The sequence below is a fragment of the Camellia sinensis genome, chromosome 7, assembly GCF_055761805.1.
Source record: "Camellia sinensis isolate YWXY chromosome 7, ASM5576180v1, whole genome shotgun sequence".
Taxonomy (NCBI): Eukaryota; Viridiplantae; Streptophyta; class Magnoliopsida; order Ericales; family Theaceae; genus Camellia; species Camellia sinensis.
In genome coordinates, this window is record NC_138967.1 from 156059855 (window position 1) to 156080520 (window position 20666).

Sequence of the window (20666 nt, forward strand, 5' to 3'; positions counted from 1 at the left end):
TGTTTCTTTGCAGATCTCCATCAGCCACCGAAAAATTTTCGTCAATCCTTCTTCCCTGGAACAGATCTGAAAACACTTCTTGGCCTTCCTATTCATAAACGAAAAGCCCCAGTATTACTAAACTTTGTCCCTACATACAAATCCACTTTACCCGACGTTCCACGAAAAAGGAAGACGAGTCTTTCTCCACCCACAGCCACAACCTTAACCGCTTCCACATCCCGAACAGATCAAGAGTCCACGTCTGACCCAGCCAATCTTCCATCAACCTCGGCCCCCTACTTAATACCAATCCCTGAACGTAAACGCCGACGAAGGCTTGTAAAGACTGCCGAAATGGTTCGCCCAAGGCCTGTCGTCCAAGACCTTCTCGCCGACCTTCCAACTGATGCCGAAGCAGCACCAACGCAATCAATACTTCCACCCAAACCAAAGAGAGTAAAAAAGGCTCAGCCTAAGGCCAAGGCTACAGATGCCGAAGCTGAGGATACTGTGCCTATTTCAAAGCTGGCAGAAAGCAGGAAATCAGCCTCTGTCTCCACCAAGAGGTCTGCTGAGGGTCAACCCTCAGGATCTACACAAACAAAGAGGCCAAGGTCATCATCTGCGACGACCTCGGCTTCAAAGAAGCCCGACGTCCCTTGGGCCCCTGATCTATCCCTGGAGGATAGGCCCATTATGGCTAGTGAGAGTGCTGACGACATTAATGTTGTTGTCGCTCTTAGCACTGCCCTCCTTCTACCGAATGACTTGGAGCGAAATGGCAAGCTTAGTGAGTATGAAAATTATGCTCTTATGCTCCAACACTCTGCTCAAGTAAGTATTTCTGTTTATATCTGTGTTTTTTCCTTCTGTTTCTTTCTGAGAAAATTTTCTGACACTGCTGTTTTTACTCAGGCTATCCAACATGCCCATTCATTTTCAATGCAATCTTTTGAAAATCGTCAAAGATTGGTTGATATGAAGAGGGAAACATCTTCAATGAAGAGAGAGATAAGGGCCCTTGAAGCAAAAATGAAAAAACTGGAGGATCAGGCCGAGGCTGCAACGAAGAACCAAACCTTAGCTCTAGAAAAGGCCGAGGCTGCTGAAGCCGTTAAAAAAGTAGCTGAAGCCGAGAAAAGGGAGGCCGAGGCTCAGAAGGTCCAAGCGCAAAATGAACTTCAACAAGCTCTGGCCACCAAGGAGGCCGAAGTCAAAGAGGCCGATGAAAAGGCCTATGCTCAAGGCATGGCCGACGTCGCAGAAGACTACAAGCTTCAAGTCAGGCAGGCATGCAACAGGGGATTTTCCCTTGGTTGGATGTCCCTGGTAAAGAAGCTTGATCTTCCTGTTGACTCGCCATTGCGCCAGGCCGACGCTATTCCTTTACCATTTCCTCCTCCAAGTCAGATTGAAGACGAATCAGAGACCGAGGTAGAGGCTGAGGGTGAGGACGAAGAGAAAAATGATGAGGAAGCCTTAGTGAGGAAACCCAAGAATGGTGCCGAGGTCAGGTCCCCTCCTCCTGCTGGGCAAGTTATGGATTTAACCTTGGATGAGGAGGGTGATGAAGCTGAGGGGGTAATCCAGGAAATTGCCGCTGGGCAGCTATCGTCTGATCTTCTATTGGCAGAAAGAAGTGTGGAGAATACAATCGCGGAGATTGATGCCGAGATACAGGCAGAAAAGGTAGCCGACGAGGTACCACCGGAGTCGTCCGAGGTCCCAGTCTCTGTAGTGGCTAACACTGAAGAATCTTGAAAAAATTGTCCTTTGTACTTTTTTCCTTCTTTCTACTGTTTTTTGCACTTTGTACTTTCTTACTTTCTGGATAATGTAAAATTCTTTCTTTTGGCCGACATGGTTTCTTCAATGTGTAATTGCAACAGTTCTTCCTCTTGGATGTTTTAATCATGCGATATTCTGTTGACTGCTTTTGCACAGTCTTGTACTTAGAAAATTTTTTGTATGTTTCTTCGTGTTGCTTCCTTTGCGCAGTCTTCTCGGGGTTTCATACCTCGGGTACAACCACAAAACTTTTACTTCGGCAAGATACTAACCTGCAAACTTCTCATAAATTTCAACAAGTATAGAACATATATTTCGGAATGTAAACTTTGCAAGCTTCTTCTTAATTCTTAACAAGTACTAAATGGTAATCTACTTGTAAATTGTTACAAATTTCAACAAGTAATGAACAATATACTTAGCCTTTATTTTAACCTGTGTCTTTCTGTATACCTCTGCGGGTGATCATATGTCGGCTTAACATAAACTTGTAAATTGCTACAAATTTCAACAAGTGTTAAGCATCTTCATTGGGGTTTAAACAACCCACATATTGCTATGAGGGCTTAAGCAATAACATCGGCCTATCTTCGACTTGTAAACTGCTACAAATTTCAACAAGTGGAGATAAGGAATCAGCTTAATTCCAACTTGTAAATTGCTACAAATTTCAACAAGTGACTTAAGGAATAACATCGGCTTAACTTCAACTTGTAAATTGCTACAAATTTCAACAAGTGAAGATAAGGAATCAGCTTAATTCTAACTTGTAAATTGCTACAAATTTCAACAAGCGAATTAAGGAATAACATCGACTTAACTTCAACTTGTAAATTGCTACAAATTTCAACAAGTGAAGATAAGGAATCAGCTTAATTCCAACTTGTAAATTGCTACAAATTTCAACAAGCGAATTAAGGAATAACATCGGCTTAACTTCAACTTGTAAATTGCTACAAATTTCAACAAGTGAAGATAAGGAATCAGCTTAATTCCAACTTGTAAATTGCTACAAATTTCAACAAGTGAATTAAGGAATAACATCGGTTTAACTTCAACTTGTAAATTGCTACAAATTTGAACAAGTGAAGATAAGGAATCGGCTTAACTCCAACTTGTAAATTGCTATAAATTTCAACAAGTGAAGATAAGGAATAACATCGGCTTAACTTCAACTTGTAAATTGCTACAAATTTCAACAAGTGAAGATAAGGAATAACCTCGCCCTAGCTTTGCCTGAGTTTGATATGTCTTCAATAAACATCCATGCATAACTTTATCAATCATATATATTGAAAGAATTCTGAAAAGACTTTATTGATGATATCGGCCAAACAATGATGTTTATCTAATGATAGAAGAATTTCAAATTACAAGTATTCCAAGGTCTGGGCAATGCTTTGCCCTCATTGTCCTCAAGCCGATATGCTCCATTGCCTAATACTGAAGTAATTCTGTAGGGTCCTTCCCAGTTTGGGCCAAGCTTGCCCTCCCTGGAATCCTTCTTGTTCCCGACGACTTTTCTTAGGACTAGGTCGCCAACTTGAAAATCTCTTGGATTGACTCTCTTGTTGTAAGCTCTGGCAAGTTGTTGCTGGTATACTGCAAGCTGAATTGCAGCCTTCTCTCTTCGTTCTTCCAGTAAATCCAGGTCTCGGGCTAAGAGTATGTCATTGGTGCCATTCTCTACTCCCTGGGTTCTGATCCCTGGGATGCCGATCTCCAATGGGATGACTGCTTCTGTGCCATAGGCCATGGCAAAGGGGGATTCTCCTGTTGATCTTCTCGGCGTAGTCCGATATGCCCAAAGTACGTTGGGCAGTTCGTCCACCCACTTCCCTTTTGCTGCCTGGAGCCTCTTCTTTATTCCATCCAGGATTACTTTGTTGGACGCCTCTGCTTGCCCATTGCTTTGAGGAAAACTTGGAGTTGAGAAATAGTTCTTGATCTTGAATTTTGCACAAAAGTTTTTGATAAGTTTGCTGTCGAACTGTGTTCCGTTGTCGGCAACTATTGCTCTTGGAATCCCAAATCTGGTAATTATGTTTCTCCAAATAAAATTCTTGACATCCACATCTCGGATTTTGGCAAGAGGTTCTGCCTCTATCCATTTTGTGAAGTAGTCTGTTGCTACTAGTAAATATTTTCTTTGCCCAGTTGCTTGGGGAAGTTGTCCAACCAGATCCATGCCCCATTGGGCAAACGGCCAAGGGCTGGATACTGGGTTTAGGTCGGCAGCTGGCTGATGTATCAAAGGTGCAAACCTTTGACATTGCTCACACTTCTTTACATAGGCTTCGGCATCCTTTTGCATGTAGGGCCACCAATACCCTTGGGTAATGGCCCTATGGGCTAATGATCTGCCCCCAGCATGGCTTCCACAAATTCCTTCATGAATCTCATAAAGAAAATCTTCAACCTGCAAAGGGTGTACGCACCTTAAAAGTGGTCCAGTGAAGGACCTCCTGTAGAGATGGCCTTCCGCTGTTAGACTGAATCTGGCCGATTTCAGCCTAATTTTATGTGCTTCTTTATGGTCTTCTGGCAGCTTCCCCTCTTTTAGGAATGCAATGATTGCATCCATCCAGCTTGGTCCAAGGCCCACGCACATTGTTTCTTGTTCGGTGCTCTGTTTGTCTATACTCGGGGCCGACATGTAGTCGATCATAATTGTCCTTGTTTTTCCAGTTTGAATTGAGCTGGCCAGGTTGGCTAACGCGTCGGCGTGGGTGTTGTCATCTCGGCTAACTTGGAGTAATCTGCAGTTCTGGAATAGGGCTGCCAGTCGGATGACTTCCTTTGCATATGCCGACATTCTTTCGTCTCTGGCTGTAAATTCTCCTGTTGACTGGTTAACAATTAATTGTGAATCACAAAAAACAATTACCTCGTCTGCCTCTGCTGCTGCTGCTAGCTTTAGTCCTGCAATTAATGCTTCATATTCTGCTTCATTATTGGAGGCTTTGAACCCCAAACGGATGGACTGTTCTAATATTTCCCCATCTGGAGATATCAGCAGTACTCCTGCTCCTGCCCCCTGGCGGTTTGAACTTCCATCGACGAATAGTCTGAATGAATCGCCGATGTAGATGCTGCACGGTCTGAGTTTTTCTTCCTCTTGTTTTTTTGTCTTTGACTGGGATTCTTTTTGCCTGTTGGGGTGGTGCTCATCTTGGCTCGACGGAGCCCGAGGTGTGATGGCTTCAGGTGTGAGTTCTGCGACGAAGTCGGCCAAAACTTGGCCCTTTATTGCTGTTCTTGGTCTAAATTCCAGGTCAAACTGGCCCAGTGTCACTGCCCATCTTGCTATCCTTCCTGTTAAGTCTCCTTGATGCAATAAGGACTTCAGTGGGTGCTCTGTTAGAACCACAATCTTGTGTGCCTGAAAGTAATGGCTTAATTTCTTTGAAGCCATTACCAGGGCTAGCATTAATTTTTCCAGTGGTAGGTATCTTGTTTCTGCATTTGCCAAAGTCTTACTTACATAATAGACAGCCTTTTGCTCCCCTTTTTCCTCTCGGATTAGCACTGCACTGACTGCGTGTTCAGAGACTGCTAAGTACAAAAATAATTCCTCCCCTGGGACTGGGTTAGAAAGGACCGGGGTTGTGGTCAGGTACTTTTTTAGGTCGGCTAAGGCAGCTTCACATTCTTCTGTCCATAGGAAGTCTGTGGCTTTTTTTACTAGGTTAAAGAAGGGTCTGCACTTGTCTGAGCTTTTGCTGATGAATCGGTTTAGGGCTGCGGCCCTTCCAGTGAGCATTTGGACTTGCTTTGCCGATGTTGGACTCTGTAGTTCCAGGATGGCCTTGATTTGGTCTGGGCTGGCCTCAATGCCCTTTCTTGTTACCAGATAGCCTAGAAATTTACCTGACCCAACTCCGAAGGCACACTTTGCGGCGTTGAGTCGGAGCCGATATCTATTGAGTATGTCAAAGACCTCTTTTAGGTCGGCAAGATGACCTTTTGATTCCTTGGTCTTTACGACCATGTCATCGATGTAAACTTCTACTGTTTTGCCAATCAGATGTTTAAACATTTTTGTTACTAACCTCTGATAGGTTGCTCCTGCGTTTTTCTGCCCAAAAGGCATTACCTTGTAACAGTACAAGCCTTTCGGCGTGATGAACGCGGTCTTCTCCTCATCTGGGGGGTACATAGCAATCTGGTGGTACCCTCTGTATGCGTCTAAAAAACTCATCCTTTCGTGTCCCGAAGTGGCGTCTACCAGTTGGTCGATTTTGGGCAGAGGGAAGCTGTCCTTGGGGCAAGCTTTGTTGAGGCTGGTAAAATCCACACAAACCCTCCACTTGCCATTCTTCTTTTTTACTACTACTGTGTTGGACAGCCACGTTGGGTACTGAACTTCTCGGATGGCCCTGCTTCAAGGAGTCTGTCTACCTCTTCCTCCACTGCTTCGACGTGCAATAACGTCGGCCTTCTGGCTCGTTGAATCACTGGTTTTGCCGATCTGTCGACATTCAGACTGTGGCAAGTGACCTCGGGGTCAATGCCAGGCATTTCATAGGGTGTCCAGGCGAACGCCTCTATGTTTGCCCTTAAAAAATCTTCCAGTTCCTTTTCTTCTTCTTTAGCTAAGCCAGAGCCGAGAAGAAAAAATCGTTCTTCGTCGCCCTCCTGGACGAGGATTTTCTTTAGCGCTTCTTCGCTTTTTTCGGTCGGTTCTTTCCCGACGTCTTCTAGGACTTCCATGTCTCCATCTTCAACTTCTGCTTTCTTTGGCTCCTGTATACTACAGGTGGTCTTTATTGCTGCCATGGAGCAATTTTTGGCTTGTAGTTGATCCCCTCTGACTTCTTCAATCCCATTCTCTGTTGGGAACCGGAGGAGTTGATGCAACGTCGAGGGAACTGCCCCCATTGCATGTAACCACGGCCTTCCCAAGATGATGTTGTAGGGTGAGGGTGTGTCAATTACCAGGAATTCTGTCCTGATCTTCTTAGTGCAGGCTTGTACTTCTAAACTTGTTGCACCCAGTGGCCATGTCGGCGTTCCATTAAAGCCGACCATCGGGCCGCTGGATTGTTCTAGGTCATCGGGGTGAAGGCCTAGCTCTTTGTAACATCTGATGTACATGATGTCACAGGAGCTGCCTTGGTCTATTAGGATGCGTTTTACTTGGCACTCCCCAACCTGGAGGGATACTACCAAGGCATCATTATGCGGATGTTGGACCAGTTCTAGGTCGGCTTCAGTAAAGGCTATCATTGGTCCTTGGCATTCATCTGGCCGATGTCTCTTTTCCCCAACTTGGTAGATATGTTGTGAATGTCTTACCCTCTGGGTTTCTCCTCTGACTTCGTTTTCGTTGACCCTTGAGTGGATCACATTAACCACCCTTGGTTCTCCTGCTTGTGGTAACTGTGCTGGGGGAGGGGGTGCTGCTGGTGCCTGAGGCAACCTTGCCTGCTCTTCCCTTGTTCTGGCCTCATCGACCAGGTCCCTCAGAAGGCCTTGTCTGACTAGGTCCTCCAAGTGTGCTTTTAAGGCTCTGCAACCTTGAGTTGGATGCCCTTCTTCATTGTGGTAGGCACATCGTCTACCAACATTCCTTCCCATGAATTCCCCCGGTGCTCTTGCCGGAGCCCTGAAATATGGTTGATTTCGAATCCGATCTAAAATTTTATGGATTGGGATCCGGAATACCGTTGTTACCGCCTGTTTATTTCTCAATTCTATTTCTTGTTTGGTCGGCCCACTGTTGACTCGGGCTCGCTTTGGTGAGCCGTTTCCCTTTTCTTGTTTTACCTCTTTGTTTCCCGATGTATCTTCCTCGGCCCTGGCGTATTTCTCAATTCTTGCCATGAGTTCTTCCATGCTTTTTGGCAATGTTTTTGCCAGAGACTTCCGTAGTGGGCAGTCATCTTTCAGGCCGTTCTTGAAAGACACGACTGCTACTTCCTGGTTGCATTCAGGTATTCGGTTGAACACCTCGTAGTACCTCTTCGCATAGGCCCTAAGGCCTTCTTCCTTGGTGATTCTTAGAGCCATCAAAGCATCAACCCTCAGGGGTTGCAGCTTGTTGGTCACGAACCTGGCCACAAACATCTCGGCCAAGCCTTCCCATGTCTTTATGCTTCCTTTTGGTAACTTATGGAACCAATCAGATGCAATTTCCCCAAAGGATGAGGGGAATACCTTGCAGAGCAACGGTTCGTTCCCGCTATATAGTGCCATTGAATTTAGGTATAGCCCAACATGAAAGTTTGGATCTGACTTACCATCATAGATTTGAAACCTCGGCATACTGAACCTCTTGGGCGGTTCGAATTTGTCCAGTTCCACCGAGAAGGCTGTCTTCGGTTTTACTGGAGAGTTTACCTCGGCTTCTGCATTCTGCTGCCTCCTCTTGAGGTAGTCCCTTAAGTCTTCTTTGCTCCTCCCTGGAGCTCGGCTGTCTTTAGATTTTAGTCTTTTTGGTATACTGCTTTCGGCCTCGAGGTGGGTCCGTTTGGGTCTTTCTTCATGGGTTGTGTCAAAGTGGAGCACTTGCCCCTGAACATGTCGATGTTCTTTGGGGTCTGGATTCTTCATGTGTTGCGTCCTTCGGGACTCTTCTTGCCTCGGCTTTTCTCGTCCGACTTCCCTGGAAGACCGGTGAGAATGCCTTCCGCTCCTGGTATGTTGAGGGACCTCGGGGATTGTTTTTCCTCCACCCTTCTGGGTGTTGGTTGCTGGTATCGGCGTATCTTGCAGCGGGTATGGTGGTTGCATAACATTATTCTGCATCATGAAGTTGACGACTGACTGGAGGTCCGCCAACTTGTTTGCTAATTCTTTTACTTCCTCGTCTCTGCGTAGGCACCTGTCCCTCCATACCTGGAGGTTGTCTTCATTGTAGTATTTTCCTTGGTTTGACCTTCTTGCTGTGTCGCCTTCCTGGATGTTGTCGTTCTCCCTGTGACCCTGGTCACGGGCTTCTGTATTGTGATTGTCTCCTTCAGCGTCAAGGTTAATTGGTCTGCTGCTCCCAGAAGGAGCATCATCCCCAATATTTCCCTGCTGTCCGTTACTGGCCATCTATTCTTCCTTCGTTCCCACAGACGGCGCCAAATTGTGTGGGTAAAAATCTGACCACACTGCCCGTTTAGTGATCAGCAGCAAAGCACCGGCAGAATAGATGGCTTTAGCAACCTGTAACAGAAAGAAAAAGCTCCGGCGGTGGTTCTCCCACCCGGGGGCACTCCGACGATCAAGTCAGTATGTTTCTCAAGGATAATCAAGTACTAAACTGAATACTCAAAGTATGAATTGCATACCTTAGACCCACGGGGGTGCCTCTCTTTTATAATATACTCAATCCAAGTCCAACTAGAAGTATGACTTCTATGAACTCCAATCTTAGTGCTTACTCTGGACTCTTTAGGAGATAGAGATAAACTCCCTAAGAGCTTTATCCTTATCTTAATTAAGTCCCCTCTTTGCTTCAGGACTCTTGTCCCTTATCTTCGGATTCCGACATCTTCGGAGATGACCTCGGCTTCTCCGAGATTACCTCGGCTTAACTACCAGGGCACGTGGCACCTCGGCTGACACGTCGGCGTCACCATGCCACGTGTGGGTATTCAGAAAATATGTCCCCACAGTATTATACAGAAAAAGAATATATACATTTCATTTTTTGTTGCTACCTCTATTTTGGTAGTTACCATTATTCATATTTTTGTTTTATTTGTTTCATTCATATTTATGGTATTGTTTCATTGTGCTAGGGTTCGAAACTCTCCATTTGATAGGGTTTAAAAACTCTAGTTTACAAATTGTGGTGAAATAATATTATGTTCCTCTATTGTTGCGGTGAAACTTTGTGTTCATTTATTGTTACTTTCTGTTTGAAGTTCTGTGTTTGTCCATTGTTACTTTATGTTCAAAACTTTATGTTTCTCCATTGTTGTAAGTCGAAACTTTATTTATGTTCAGTCAATTTTGTTACAAACATATTCAAAAGTGGGTTTGGTTTGATTTGGATTGGTGGCATAGTGAAATTACATAGATTGTTAACGATAATGATATAGATGATGATGAAATGAGGATGTGGGTGATATTTTTTTTATTTTTAAAGTGATTGAGTTTGTTTTTTTTGAATTTCTAATTTTATTACTGCTATTGTTTCTATTTTTTTTTTTTTTTTTGTCAATCAGTGTGAATGTTTACATTTCACATTCTTTGAAAATCTATTGGTTATTTGTTACTATACTTGTTGTTTAAACAATCATTTTTTATTACCATTAAACAATTGAAATAGTCATTTTTTTTTTCTTTTAATTTTGTTTCATGTTGCAATATAAATGTTCACATTGGTATGAATGTAGTTTTTCTAAAATTAGTTGTATGCTAACTGTAAATTGTGAACATTCATATTGTATTTTGGTATGAGTTTTATTTAGTTATTTATTTTAAGTTTTTCAAAAGTTAGTTGTATTTTGTTTTTTTGTTTTACTATACTTGTTGGTTGAACAATCATTTTTGTTACTATTGAACAATTGAAATAGTTGATTTTTATTTTTTTTCAATTTTATTTTATGTGTTCACGTTGTAGTGTGAATGGTCATATTGGTATGAGATTTTTTCTTAAAATTAGTCGTATATTAATTATAAATTGTGAACATTCACATTGTATTTTATTATAAGTTTTGTCTTTTGAAAGTTAATACTAGTACATTTGTTGTTTTTGTTACTATACTTAGGCCAAGTTTGGGTAGTTTAAAAAAAGTCAAAAAGTCAAAAAATTATTCAAAAAGTTAAAAAGTCATCACTATTCACCAAAAGTCAACAATTACAGCTGCACAATTCCCAATTCTAATTTTCCCCTACAAACTAATTTTTACAATTTTTTATTACACATTTTTCCATAAAAAGTCAAAAAGTTAACCCAAACATTCATATTTTCAACCTCAACTTTTTAGTCTAAAAAGACAAAAAGTGCACTTATTTAGGGTTGGTTTGGGATGTCCTAAAAAAGTGCACTTTTTGACTTATTGGTGGGTTTGGGTTGGGTTTGATGTGATGTGTTAGAGAGGTGATGTGATTTAAACAAGATGATGTGACTTAAATAAGATAGCGACTTTTTGACTTTTTAACTTATTTAGTACATGCCAAACTAGCCCTTAGTCTTCCCAAACTTGGCCTTATTAGTTTAACAATCATTTTTATACCATTAATTGAACAATTGAAATAGTCAATTTTTATTTTTTTTAATTTTATTTTAGGTTTTCACGTTGCATGTAAATGTTTACATTGGCATGAATTATTTTTTTTAAGATTAGTTGTATGTTTATTATAAATTGTAAACATTCATATTGTATTTTGGTATGAATTTTATTTTTTTGAAGGTTAGTTGTATGTTTGTTATTTATTATGAACATTTACATTGTACTTTAGTATGTATTTTATTTTTTCAAAAGTTAATTGTATGTTTGTTATTTACTGTGAACATTCACATTATATTTTGATTTTTATTTAGATTTTTTGTTGGGTTAATTTTAAAATTTTCAAATTATAAAAAGGTTTAAAATTTAAAATTTGAGATTTTTTTCATGGAATGCAGGAGAGATTCTCGTCTTAGAATAATGGAGAGATTTTTCTATAGAAGAAGGGAAAGATTTTTTCTTTAGAACGAAGAAGAGCTTTGCTTCGTAAAATAAGGGACTATTGTTATGTATTAGTTTCAAAATAGAAATATGTATAAAAAATTAGAAAAGATGATTTAGTCATATCACACTAAACTAAACTTAATAGAATATTCAAAAAGAATATAGATTATATAGAATAAAATATTTAGAAAGAATATTTATAAAAAAAAAATCACTCATTTTTAATGTGTAAATAAATTTATTTTAAAAAATATAAAAATATAAAATAAAGGTGTGGAAAGCAGTACGTGAGGCTTGCATCCCCAAGAGCACGTTCATTTGTTGGCTCCGTTTGAAAAGAAAAAAGTCAGATTTTTTTGACTAAAATAGTTATAAAAAACAAAATAGATTATTTTAGTTATAAAAAAACAAAACATCAAATCCAACTCATAATCATTACAATCTTCTCTCACCAAAAAAGTCAAAAAATTCAAAAAGTCAAAAAGTCCTTCCCAAATCAGACTAAAATAACCCAGGCTAAAATAGATAAAAAGCCAAAAAGCCAACCCACTTCCCAAACGGAGGCTAATTTTAGATCCTTCAGCTCACATCTCATCTCCATTACTAAAGCTCTGAACACTTGTTCTAATTCCACATCTCATCTCCATTACTAAAAGCTCTTAACACTTTTTCTAATGCCACAATTCACTAACATGAGTAACCTAGAAAAAGTCCCGAGGTTGCCATGGCGGTGATTGGTTTGATCGCGCTCCCTGTCAGCTGGATCATCTTTCCTGCTGCTGCTGCTGTTCTTATTTTGTACGCTTTTGTTCAGGCGTTCTTCAAACTCTGGTAATCAATGATTCGCAACAGTCCATTAAGTCTGATTGTTTATTTATTTATTAATAATTCCCAGCTTCTTCAACTATATTTGTAAAATAGAATGATCGCGTGTAAATACCATACGCATCGGTATTTTAGATATCAGATACTATTATTTTTTGATTGGTGGCGCTACATATACCAATTAGTATACGAATACTAATTATGACATTATTATTAGTCTTTTTCATTAATCACGTTACAAATATCAGAAATTTCTTAAATTATGTCACAACATTAACTAGTACACTAAAATTATATAACATCATCAATTGATACACTAATTAGTACATATAACATTCTTCATAAACGGACAGATATATCTTCAGATCCTAGATCATATTACAGATATTGGATCATATCACCGTATCGATACGCATTTCAATAGTGCTATTTAAAACTATCAGGGGATAGTGGTTGACTTCAAAGTTTTAGGACATCTACTAATCAGTCCTATTAATTAGATTGTAGAGGTTGACTCTAAAGTTTTAGGGCATTTACTAATCAGTTCTATTAATTAGATTTATTTACTTATAGGTCCTAATTAATAAATTTATCACTATAAAAATAAGAGACTGATAAATTTATCATTATAAGTTTATTCATAAAAACAAAGAGATTATAAAAGTAAGAAATTGATAAATTTATCACTTGATAAATTTATAAATAAGACTTAATGGATAATAAGGCCTCGTTTGGTAAGTGATTGTTTTAGGGAAAAATTAGTCTAGGGTCCCTCTCTGACTTTTCTTAATGGAAGAGATCCACAAAATTATTTTTTGATGACTAAGGTCCCTAAACATATATCAGACAAATTTGACTGTCTAGGATCCTTCTCTCTCTCTCTTTAAACGTATCTATCTCCTTCTCCTCCAGTCAAATTCCAAAGGAATCTCATCTTTTTCATTGTGACACTATTTCATGCTCTCACTCTCTATACCTTTCGTTTTTAATGTGAATCTAAGCAATTTGTAGAGATATGGACCGAACTATGCTGTGTCCGGTGAAGTCACGCCATGACGATCGCCGTGAAGACGGTCTTCTACGGGGAGAGAATCTTCTGCGACCACGTCTTCTCTGCATCTTCGAGAATCTCCGAATTTCTTTGCGAAGAACAACCTCACACTCAACATCACTCCTACAAACTGGATTGTTTACATTAAGACAGATAAAAGCTGCGACTACGAACTTTGATGCAGCAAACAAGATAGGAGAGGGTGGTTTTGGCTCAGTTTACAAGGTAATTTATTTTCAAATTATATAAACTTGCGTCTGCTAGGAAGTGCAGATCTTTGAAAAATTAAGGTGATCCTTGAGTGATGGTATCAACAATTACAGAGTAGTCATTTTTTTTATTATTAGAATCCACTGGTCATCCCTAATGATGCTTGAGCATAACATTGGAGTTTTCCTTTCACGAATGCAGGGTCTATTTTCAGATGGAACAATAATTTATAAACCAGAGAAAATTGGTTAAAATAAATCCAGAGAAATTTGAATTTTCTCTGGTTTATAAATGAACCTAAAGAAATTTGAATTTGAAAATGAACCCAGAGAAATTTGATTTTTCTCTGGGTTGAACCCAAAGAAATTCTTTGGGAAGTCCAGAATTTCTCTGGATGAAATTGAATTTTCTTTGGATTTGGACCAAAGAATTTCACTGGATTGAATTTTCTCTGGTTGAATTTTCTCTGGATTTGAATTTTCTCTAGATCGAATTTTCTCTGGATTGATGTTGAGGGACCTTAGACATTATAAAAATATTGAGTGTCCTTTATGCTATAAAATCATAATACCAGGGGCCTTAAAAAAAAAACCTTGTTTTAGTCAAAAAGTTAAAAAGTCACTAAAAAAATAAAAAAACCAATAACCCATACAAAAAAGTCAAAGATTTTATTTTCTCTCTATTTTTTGCACATTTTTTTTAAAATTTAAAAAATCATCACAAACATATTAATTTTTTTACATCATATTTTAATCAAAAAAATTAAAAAATTACTAAAAAAATCTATTCTCAAACAAGACCTTAGTAGATCCTATTGGTAATTTTGGGTGGGAGTGTTTTGAAGGTACTTGATATGAATAATAATATCACAAGGGTTTTTTTATTATTATTTTGGGATTTTTATTGATAAGTCTAATTTAGAAGTGTTTTAACCCAAGAAGTCCATGAAGGAATTCTTTAACCCATTTAGTCCCATGTATGTATAGTTTTATTCCATAAAGTCCATTTTCTTGATTTACACTATTTTCTTGGACACTTATGCCCTTATATTTAATTTTGATACCCTTATAAATATTTTTTCAACGATTAGCAATTTAATGATGTGAACATTCATATTTTAAAATTCACATTTGTAGGAATGTAAATTGGCCCGTGGGCGGCCCGAAACCCGCCCGCCAGCCAGGGCGGGCCCGGTCCGGCCCGTTGACAATGTGAATATTCACATTGACATGTTAACATTCACATTGATAGGAGTGTAAAATTAGCACGCGCCTCGTAGCTGCCCGAAACCTGCCTACGGCCCGTTGGCGGGCCCGGCCCGGCCTGTTGACAATGTGAATGTTCACATTGACATGTTAACATTCACATTGATAAGAGTATAAAACTAGACAGCAGCCCAGGGCGGGCCCGACTCGGCCCGTTGACAATGTGAATATTCACATTAACATGTTAACATTCACATTAATAGGAGTGTAAAATTGGCCCCCGTCCCGTGGCAGGGCGAAACTCGCCCGCGGCCCATGGGCGGGCCCGGTCCGGCCCGTTAACAATGTGAATATTCACATTGACATGTTAACATTCACATTGATAAGAGTATAAAATTGGCCCGCGGTCCATGGACGGCCAAAAGCCCGCCCGCGGCCCGGGGCGGGCCCGGCCCGGCCTGTTGACAATGTGAATATTCACATTAACATGTTAACATTCACATTGATAAGAGTGTAAAATTGGCCCGCAGCCCGTGGGCGGCCCGAAGCCCGACCGCAGCCCGAGTCGGGCTTGGCCCGACTCGTGACAATGTGAATATTCACATTGACATGTTAACATGCAAATTGATAGGAGTGTAAAATTAGCCTGCGCCTCGTGGCTGCCCGAAACCCATCCACGGCCCGTGGGCGGCCCGGGGCGGGCCCGGCCCAACCCTGTTGACAATGTGAATATTCACATTGACATGTTAACATTCACATTGATAAGAGTGTACAATTGGCCCGTGACCCATGGGCAGCCCGAAGGCCGACCTCGGGCCAGGGCGGGCTCGACCCGTTGGCGATGTGAATATTCACATTGACATGTTAACATTCACATTGATAGGAGTGTAAAATTGGCCAGTAGCCCGTGGGTGGCCCGAAGCCCGATCGCAGCCCGAGGCGGGCTTGGCCCGACCCGTGACAATGTGAATATTCACATTGACTTGTTAACATTAACATTGATAGGAGTGTAAAACTTGTCCGTTGCCCGAAACTCGCCCGCGGCCCGGAATAGGCCCGAACCCAAACCCGAGCCACCCTGGGCTACCCACGGGCTTCGGGCCGCCCATGGGACGTGAGTCAATTTTACACTCTTATCAATGTGAATGTTAACATGTCAATGTGAATATTCGCATTGTCAACAGGCCTGGCCGGGGCCGCCTCGAGCTGTCCACGGGCCGTGGGCATGTTTCGGGCAGCCACGGGGCACGGGCTAATGTTACACTCTTATCAATGTGAATGTTAATATGTCAATGTAAATATTCACGTTGTCAACGGGTCGGGCCCGCGTCGGCCCGGGGCCGGGCTTCGGGCTGCCCACGGGTCACGGGCTAATTTTACACTCTTATCAATGTTAATGTTAATATGTCAATGTGAATATTCATATTGTCAACGAGCCGGGCCGGGCCCGCCCTGGGCAGCGGGCGGGCTTCGGGCCGCCCACAGGCCACGGGCCAATTTTACACTCCTATTAATGTGAATGTTAATATGTCAATGTGAATATTCACATTGTCAACGGGCCGGACTGGGCTCGCCCCGGGCCGCCCATGGGACGCGAGTCAATTTTACACTCTTATCAATGTGAATGTTAATATGTCAATGTGAATATTCACATTGTCAACAGGCCGGGTCGGGCCCACCCCGGGCCGCCCACGGGCGGTGGGCTAGTTTCGGGCAGCCATGGGGCGCGGGCTAATTTTATACTCTTATCAATGTGAATGTTAACATGTCAATGTGAATATTTGCATTATCAACGGGTCGGGCCGGGCCCGCCCAGGGCAGCCCACGAGCCGTAGGCAAGTTTCGGGCCGGCCACAGGCCGCGGGCTAATTTTACACTCCTATCAATGTGAATGTTAACATGTCAATGTGAATATTCACATTGTCAACGGGTCGGACCGGGCCCGCCCCGACCCGGGCCCGGGCCCGGGCTTCGGGCTGCCCACAGGTCATGGGCCAATTTTACACTCTTGTCAATGTTAATGTTAATGTTAATATGTCAATGTGAATATTCATATTGTGAACGGGCCCGCCTCGGGCGACGGGCTGGTTTCGGGCCGTCCACGGGCCGCAGGCCAATTTTACACTCATATCAATGTGAATATTAACTTGTCAATGTGAATATTCATATTATCAACGGGTCGGGTCGGACCTATTTTTTTGGCTTGTGGGCCGGCCCGACTCGAATTTTTTCGAGCACCCACGAGGATCGACATAAGCTGGGCCCCTACACATTGACGATATAAACATTTATATTGACGGTGTGAACATTCACATTAAGGGTATTTTGGTAATTATGTCACCCATAGGACTTATTGAAACATAAGAAAATAATGTAAACTAAATGTAACATAAGTAGATGAAAAGGGTATTTTGGTCTTCTTATCTCAAATTGGACCTAATGGAATAGTCAAAAAGAATATGGGTTAGATGGAATAAAGCTCTTAGAAAATGGATTTATCAAAAAAGCTCCCTATTATTTTTATTTTTTTTTATTATTATCGGCAATAATACTGGGTTTGCCTGCCCTTTTTATGAAAAGTGCTTGGAATATAATAAATGAATATTTGTTAGGTTCATGCTGAATTTTACTCCAATAGGCTTCAATTCTGCCTTTATTGTTGCAGTATTAAATTCCAAAAGTAGAAGCCCCTTCATTGCGTCATATTTTGTTTATTATATAATTTGTCATAACTGTATTGCTTTTAGGGGTGTGCATAATACCGTCGAAATCGCTAAAATCGTACCGAACTGCACCGTCAAGGTAAATTCGTTATTATTTGCCAATCGAACCGTCGGTTTTTGGTAAGAAAAATGACAAATTCTATTGACAGTTTTATCAATCTGCCGGTTTCTATTTTTCTTCCAAACCGCACCGACCTGCACCGCTATTAAATCATGTTTTACAAGATTCTAAAAATTCTTTTTTACTTAAGTTTGTTTGTTGTTCTATACCTTAGAATATAGTATTACATTACGGCTCGAGGGGAATTCAAGATGTCAGTAATCCAAAATAAAGTTGGATTCCAATTCACTTTTCAATCTTTTTTTTTTTCTAGCCATATTGCAAACTTGCATCAGCTCACTTTTCAATCTAAATACTTTTTAACAGTAAACATTTTTAATATATTGTAAACCCTGAATGATATTAATTTTATGTATTGTATTTGATTATTGTAGCTTCCACAGATGCTTGTAATGAACTGATGGCATAGTCGTTGATATTATCATGTTGTTGCTACATTTGCTGCATCAGAAGAAAGCTTCGCAAGATGCTTAACATCACAGCATCTCTCGTCTTTTTTTTACTCTTTGATTTAAGTTTTGTAATTTGAATTATATTTTTTATAAACCGCCAATCCGTCCGAACCGCCAAGGCAAATCCGTCATTATTTGCCAACCGAACCGCCTGTTTTTGATAAGGAAAATGGCAAATTCTAGTGACACTTTTATTAATCTGCCACCCGCGCATACGGTTTCTATTTTTCTCTTAAACCGCACCGACCCGCACCGCGCACACCCCTAATTGCTTTAATCATTCCATTATGAATTTTGTGTTTTTATTTCAGTGATGCCAATAAATATTGTAAAAGAAAATATGATGGATCATAATATTATTGTTCAAAGTTTAAGGAATTTAGGCCTATAAGAATGGTTGATTGTGTTTTCCAGATTTTGTTGGTGAACGACAAATATTTGATAGAATTCTTACAACTAATGAGGTAGTAGATCATTGGAAGAAAAGTTGAAACAAATGGATGATTTTAAAAGTTGAATTTGAAAAAGTTTATGGCTGTGTTAATTGTGATTTCTTGTTAATTAGATTTGGTATAAGATGTAATTTTGATAGTAAATGGTGTGGCTGAGTAAAGGAATTCATAGATATTTTGCGCATCTTTTTTTAATTTTGATTATTGGGTTAGTCCTGAAAGATAGATCACTACAACAAAACTGATTTTTTACGACACCACATCAACGACATACAATAAATGCATGCCGTAGTTTCTCACTTTTACGACTTGCTTTTTTTTCACGTCGTAAATACTTTTCCAACCACGGTGTGTCTATTGCGTAAGCCGTGAATGATAATAACGATGATTTTTTTACGGCTTGCAATGCACGCCGTAAATAATAAAACTTTCTACGACGTGCATATGGCGTGCCGTTAATAAATCAATTATATATGACGCACATACGCCAGCCGTGAAAAGTGAATATTTTTCATGACGCACACAATGCCCGCCTTTAAAAATATTATACTTTTTACGACTTACATGTCACCGGCCGTTAAAAGTATTGTCTTTTTACGATGCACAATGCATGTCATGAATTGTATGTTAAAAAAATAAAGGCGCTAAAATAAAATTTTGTGGCGCCATTTTGCCAAAAAAAAAAATATACACGTTACTCTCTCTCAGTGTTCTCTGCCTCTCGTCTACCCATTCTCTTTCGTCCCTCTTCTCTTGTAACCACCGCCATCGAGACGCTGCTGACCACCGACCATCTCTTCTCTTGCCATCATTCTCTCTCGACGAACTACCGACCACCTTACCTCTCCTCTCACCTCCTCTTTTTTTATTTTATTTATAATAATCGTATATTTGTATAGCTGTGTAAAAACCCTAGGTCATGTCTCCGTCTTCTTCAATTCAACCTTGGGTTTGATTTTGATTTGATTAGTGTTTTGATCCTTCAGATTAGACAGAGAACAGACATAGAGAGAGAGAGAGAGAGAGAGAGAGAGAGAGATAAAGAGAGAATGGACGATAGCTGTGCATTGCGCGCCCTCCATCGTCACCACTGTCGTCCTCAATCTCCCTCCCCCGCCACCTCTATCACGTTTCGTCTTCCTCTTCATCTCATCCAGGGTGCGAAGGCCATTGTCACGCAGAGATCTGCAACACGAAGCGATCTCAACCATGGCGGCTTCAAATCCAGGCTCCACAGAAACTAACCATCGGTGAAGATCTCACCAGACGAGAGGCTTGTGCTCAAGGTTACTCTGATAACGCTGAAAAGGCCATTACCTGAACCATCATCGTTACTCTCATTGAAAAGGTATCGTGTATATATATATATATATATATCCACATTCATATGCTTTTTTGTTAAATCATCGATTGTTGATGCTTATGGTCATTGAGATTTTTCGACTCAAAGTTGCCAAGATGAAGGTAAGAAGATTTCCTCATTTTTTATTGATTGTTATTTCTCTTTGGGGGCCAAGAAAATGCAGGAAAAATTAATCAAACTGCAGAAATTTTGAGTATTGGTGTTTCATTATATGGGTTCAATTAAAATGAGTCTGCCTTTGGTTTTTTGGGTTGGGTTAGTTTAGTTTGATTTTGGGAAAAAATCAAAGAAATAGCAAACAAAGACATTTTTCCTAACTGTTCTGCTTTTTGACCATTGAATTGCAGAACTGACTATTTATTTGTCCCATTATAAAATCCATTGCCTTAAAACAGAGGGTTAGCATTGGTGTGATATCACCATACAATGCTCAGGTTATTGCAATTCAAGAGAAACTTGGAACAGCATACAATACAGATGTAGAGAGTGACTTCTTTGTGAGTGTTCCCTCAGTTGATGGGTTTCAAGGTGGTGAGGAGGATGTGATAATTATTTCAACTATCAGAAATAATGGGAATGGGGCTATAGGTCAAAGAGTCAATGTGGCTTCCACTAGAGTCAATGTGTTAAGACATTAGTGATACGTTAACGGGCATCAGTGATGTGGTTGTTACAAATTATTGGAGTAAGTAGGTCTTAGTATTGTCTTAATGGTAGATTGTCAAGAGTTAGTTTGAGGATATTATATACAACCATGTAATCTATCTATTAGTGGAATGAGAATGTAATGAGAGAAATATGAGTGAAAGTTCTTCCCCAATTTTCTTCCAAGTTGTTTTAAGGTGTTTGTTATAGCTTTTTATTTCCAACAAAGCATATT

The 20666-nt window shown here is 40.4% G+C and overlaps 1 protein-coding gene across 1 annotated transcript; it reads left to right on the plus strand.

Annotated features, from left to right (window-relative positions):
• The first annotated feature begins 231 nt into the window (after nt 1-231).
• On the plus strand, nt 232-1917 carry LOC145794832 (uncharacterized). Its single transcript, XM_082877182.1, has 2 exons — nt 232-816; nt 898-1917. The coding sequence occupies exons 1-2, from the start codon at nt 337-339 to the stop codon at nt 1741-1743; spliced, it is 1326 nt and encodes a 441-aa protein (XP_082733308.1). The 5' UTR covers nt 232-336; the 3' UTR covers nt 1744-1917.
• The last annotated feature ends 18749 nt before the right edge of the window (nt 1918-20666 follow it).

Excerpts from the sequence above, each read along its gene's own strand:
- LOC145794832 (XM_082877182.1), top strand. The coding sequence starts at position 337 with ATGGTTCGCCCAAGGCCTGTCGTCCAAGACCTTCTCGCCGACCTTCCA. Across the intron at positions 817-897 it reads TGCTCCAACACTCTGCTCAA|GCTATCCAACATGCCCATTC; the intron begins GTAAGTATTTCT and ends GTTTTTACTCAG.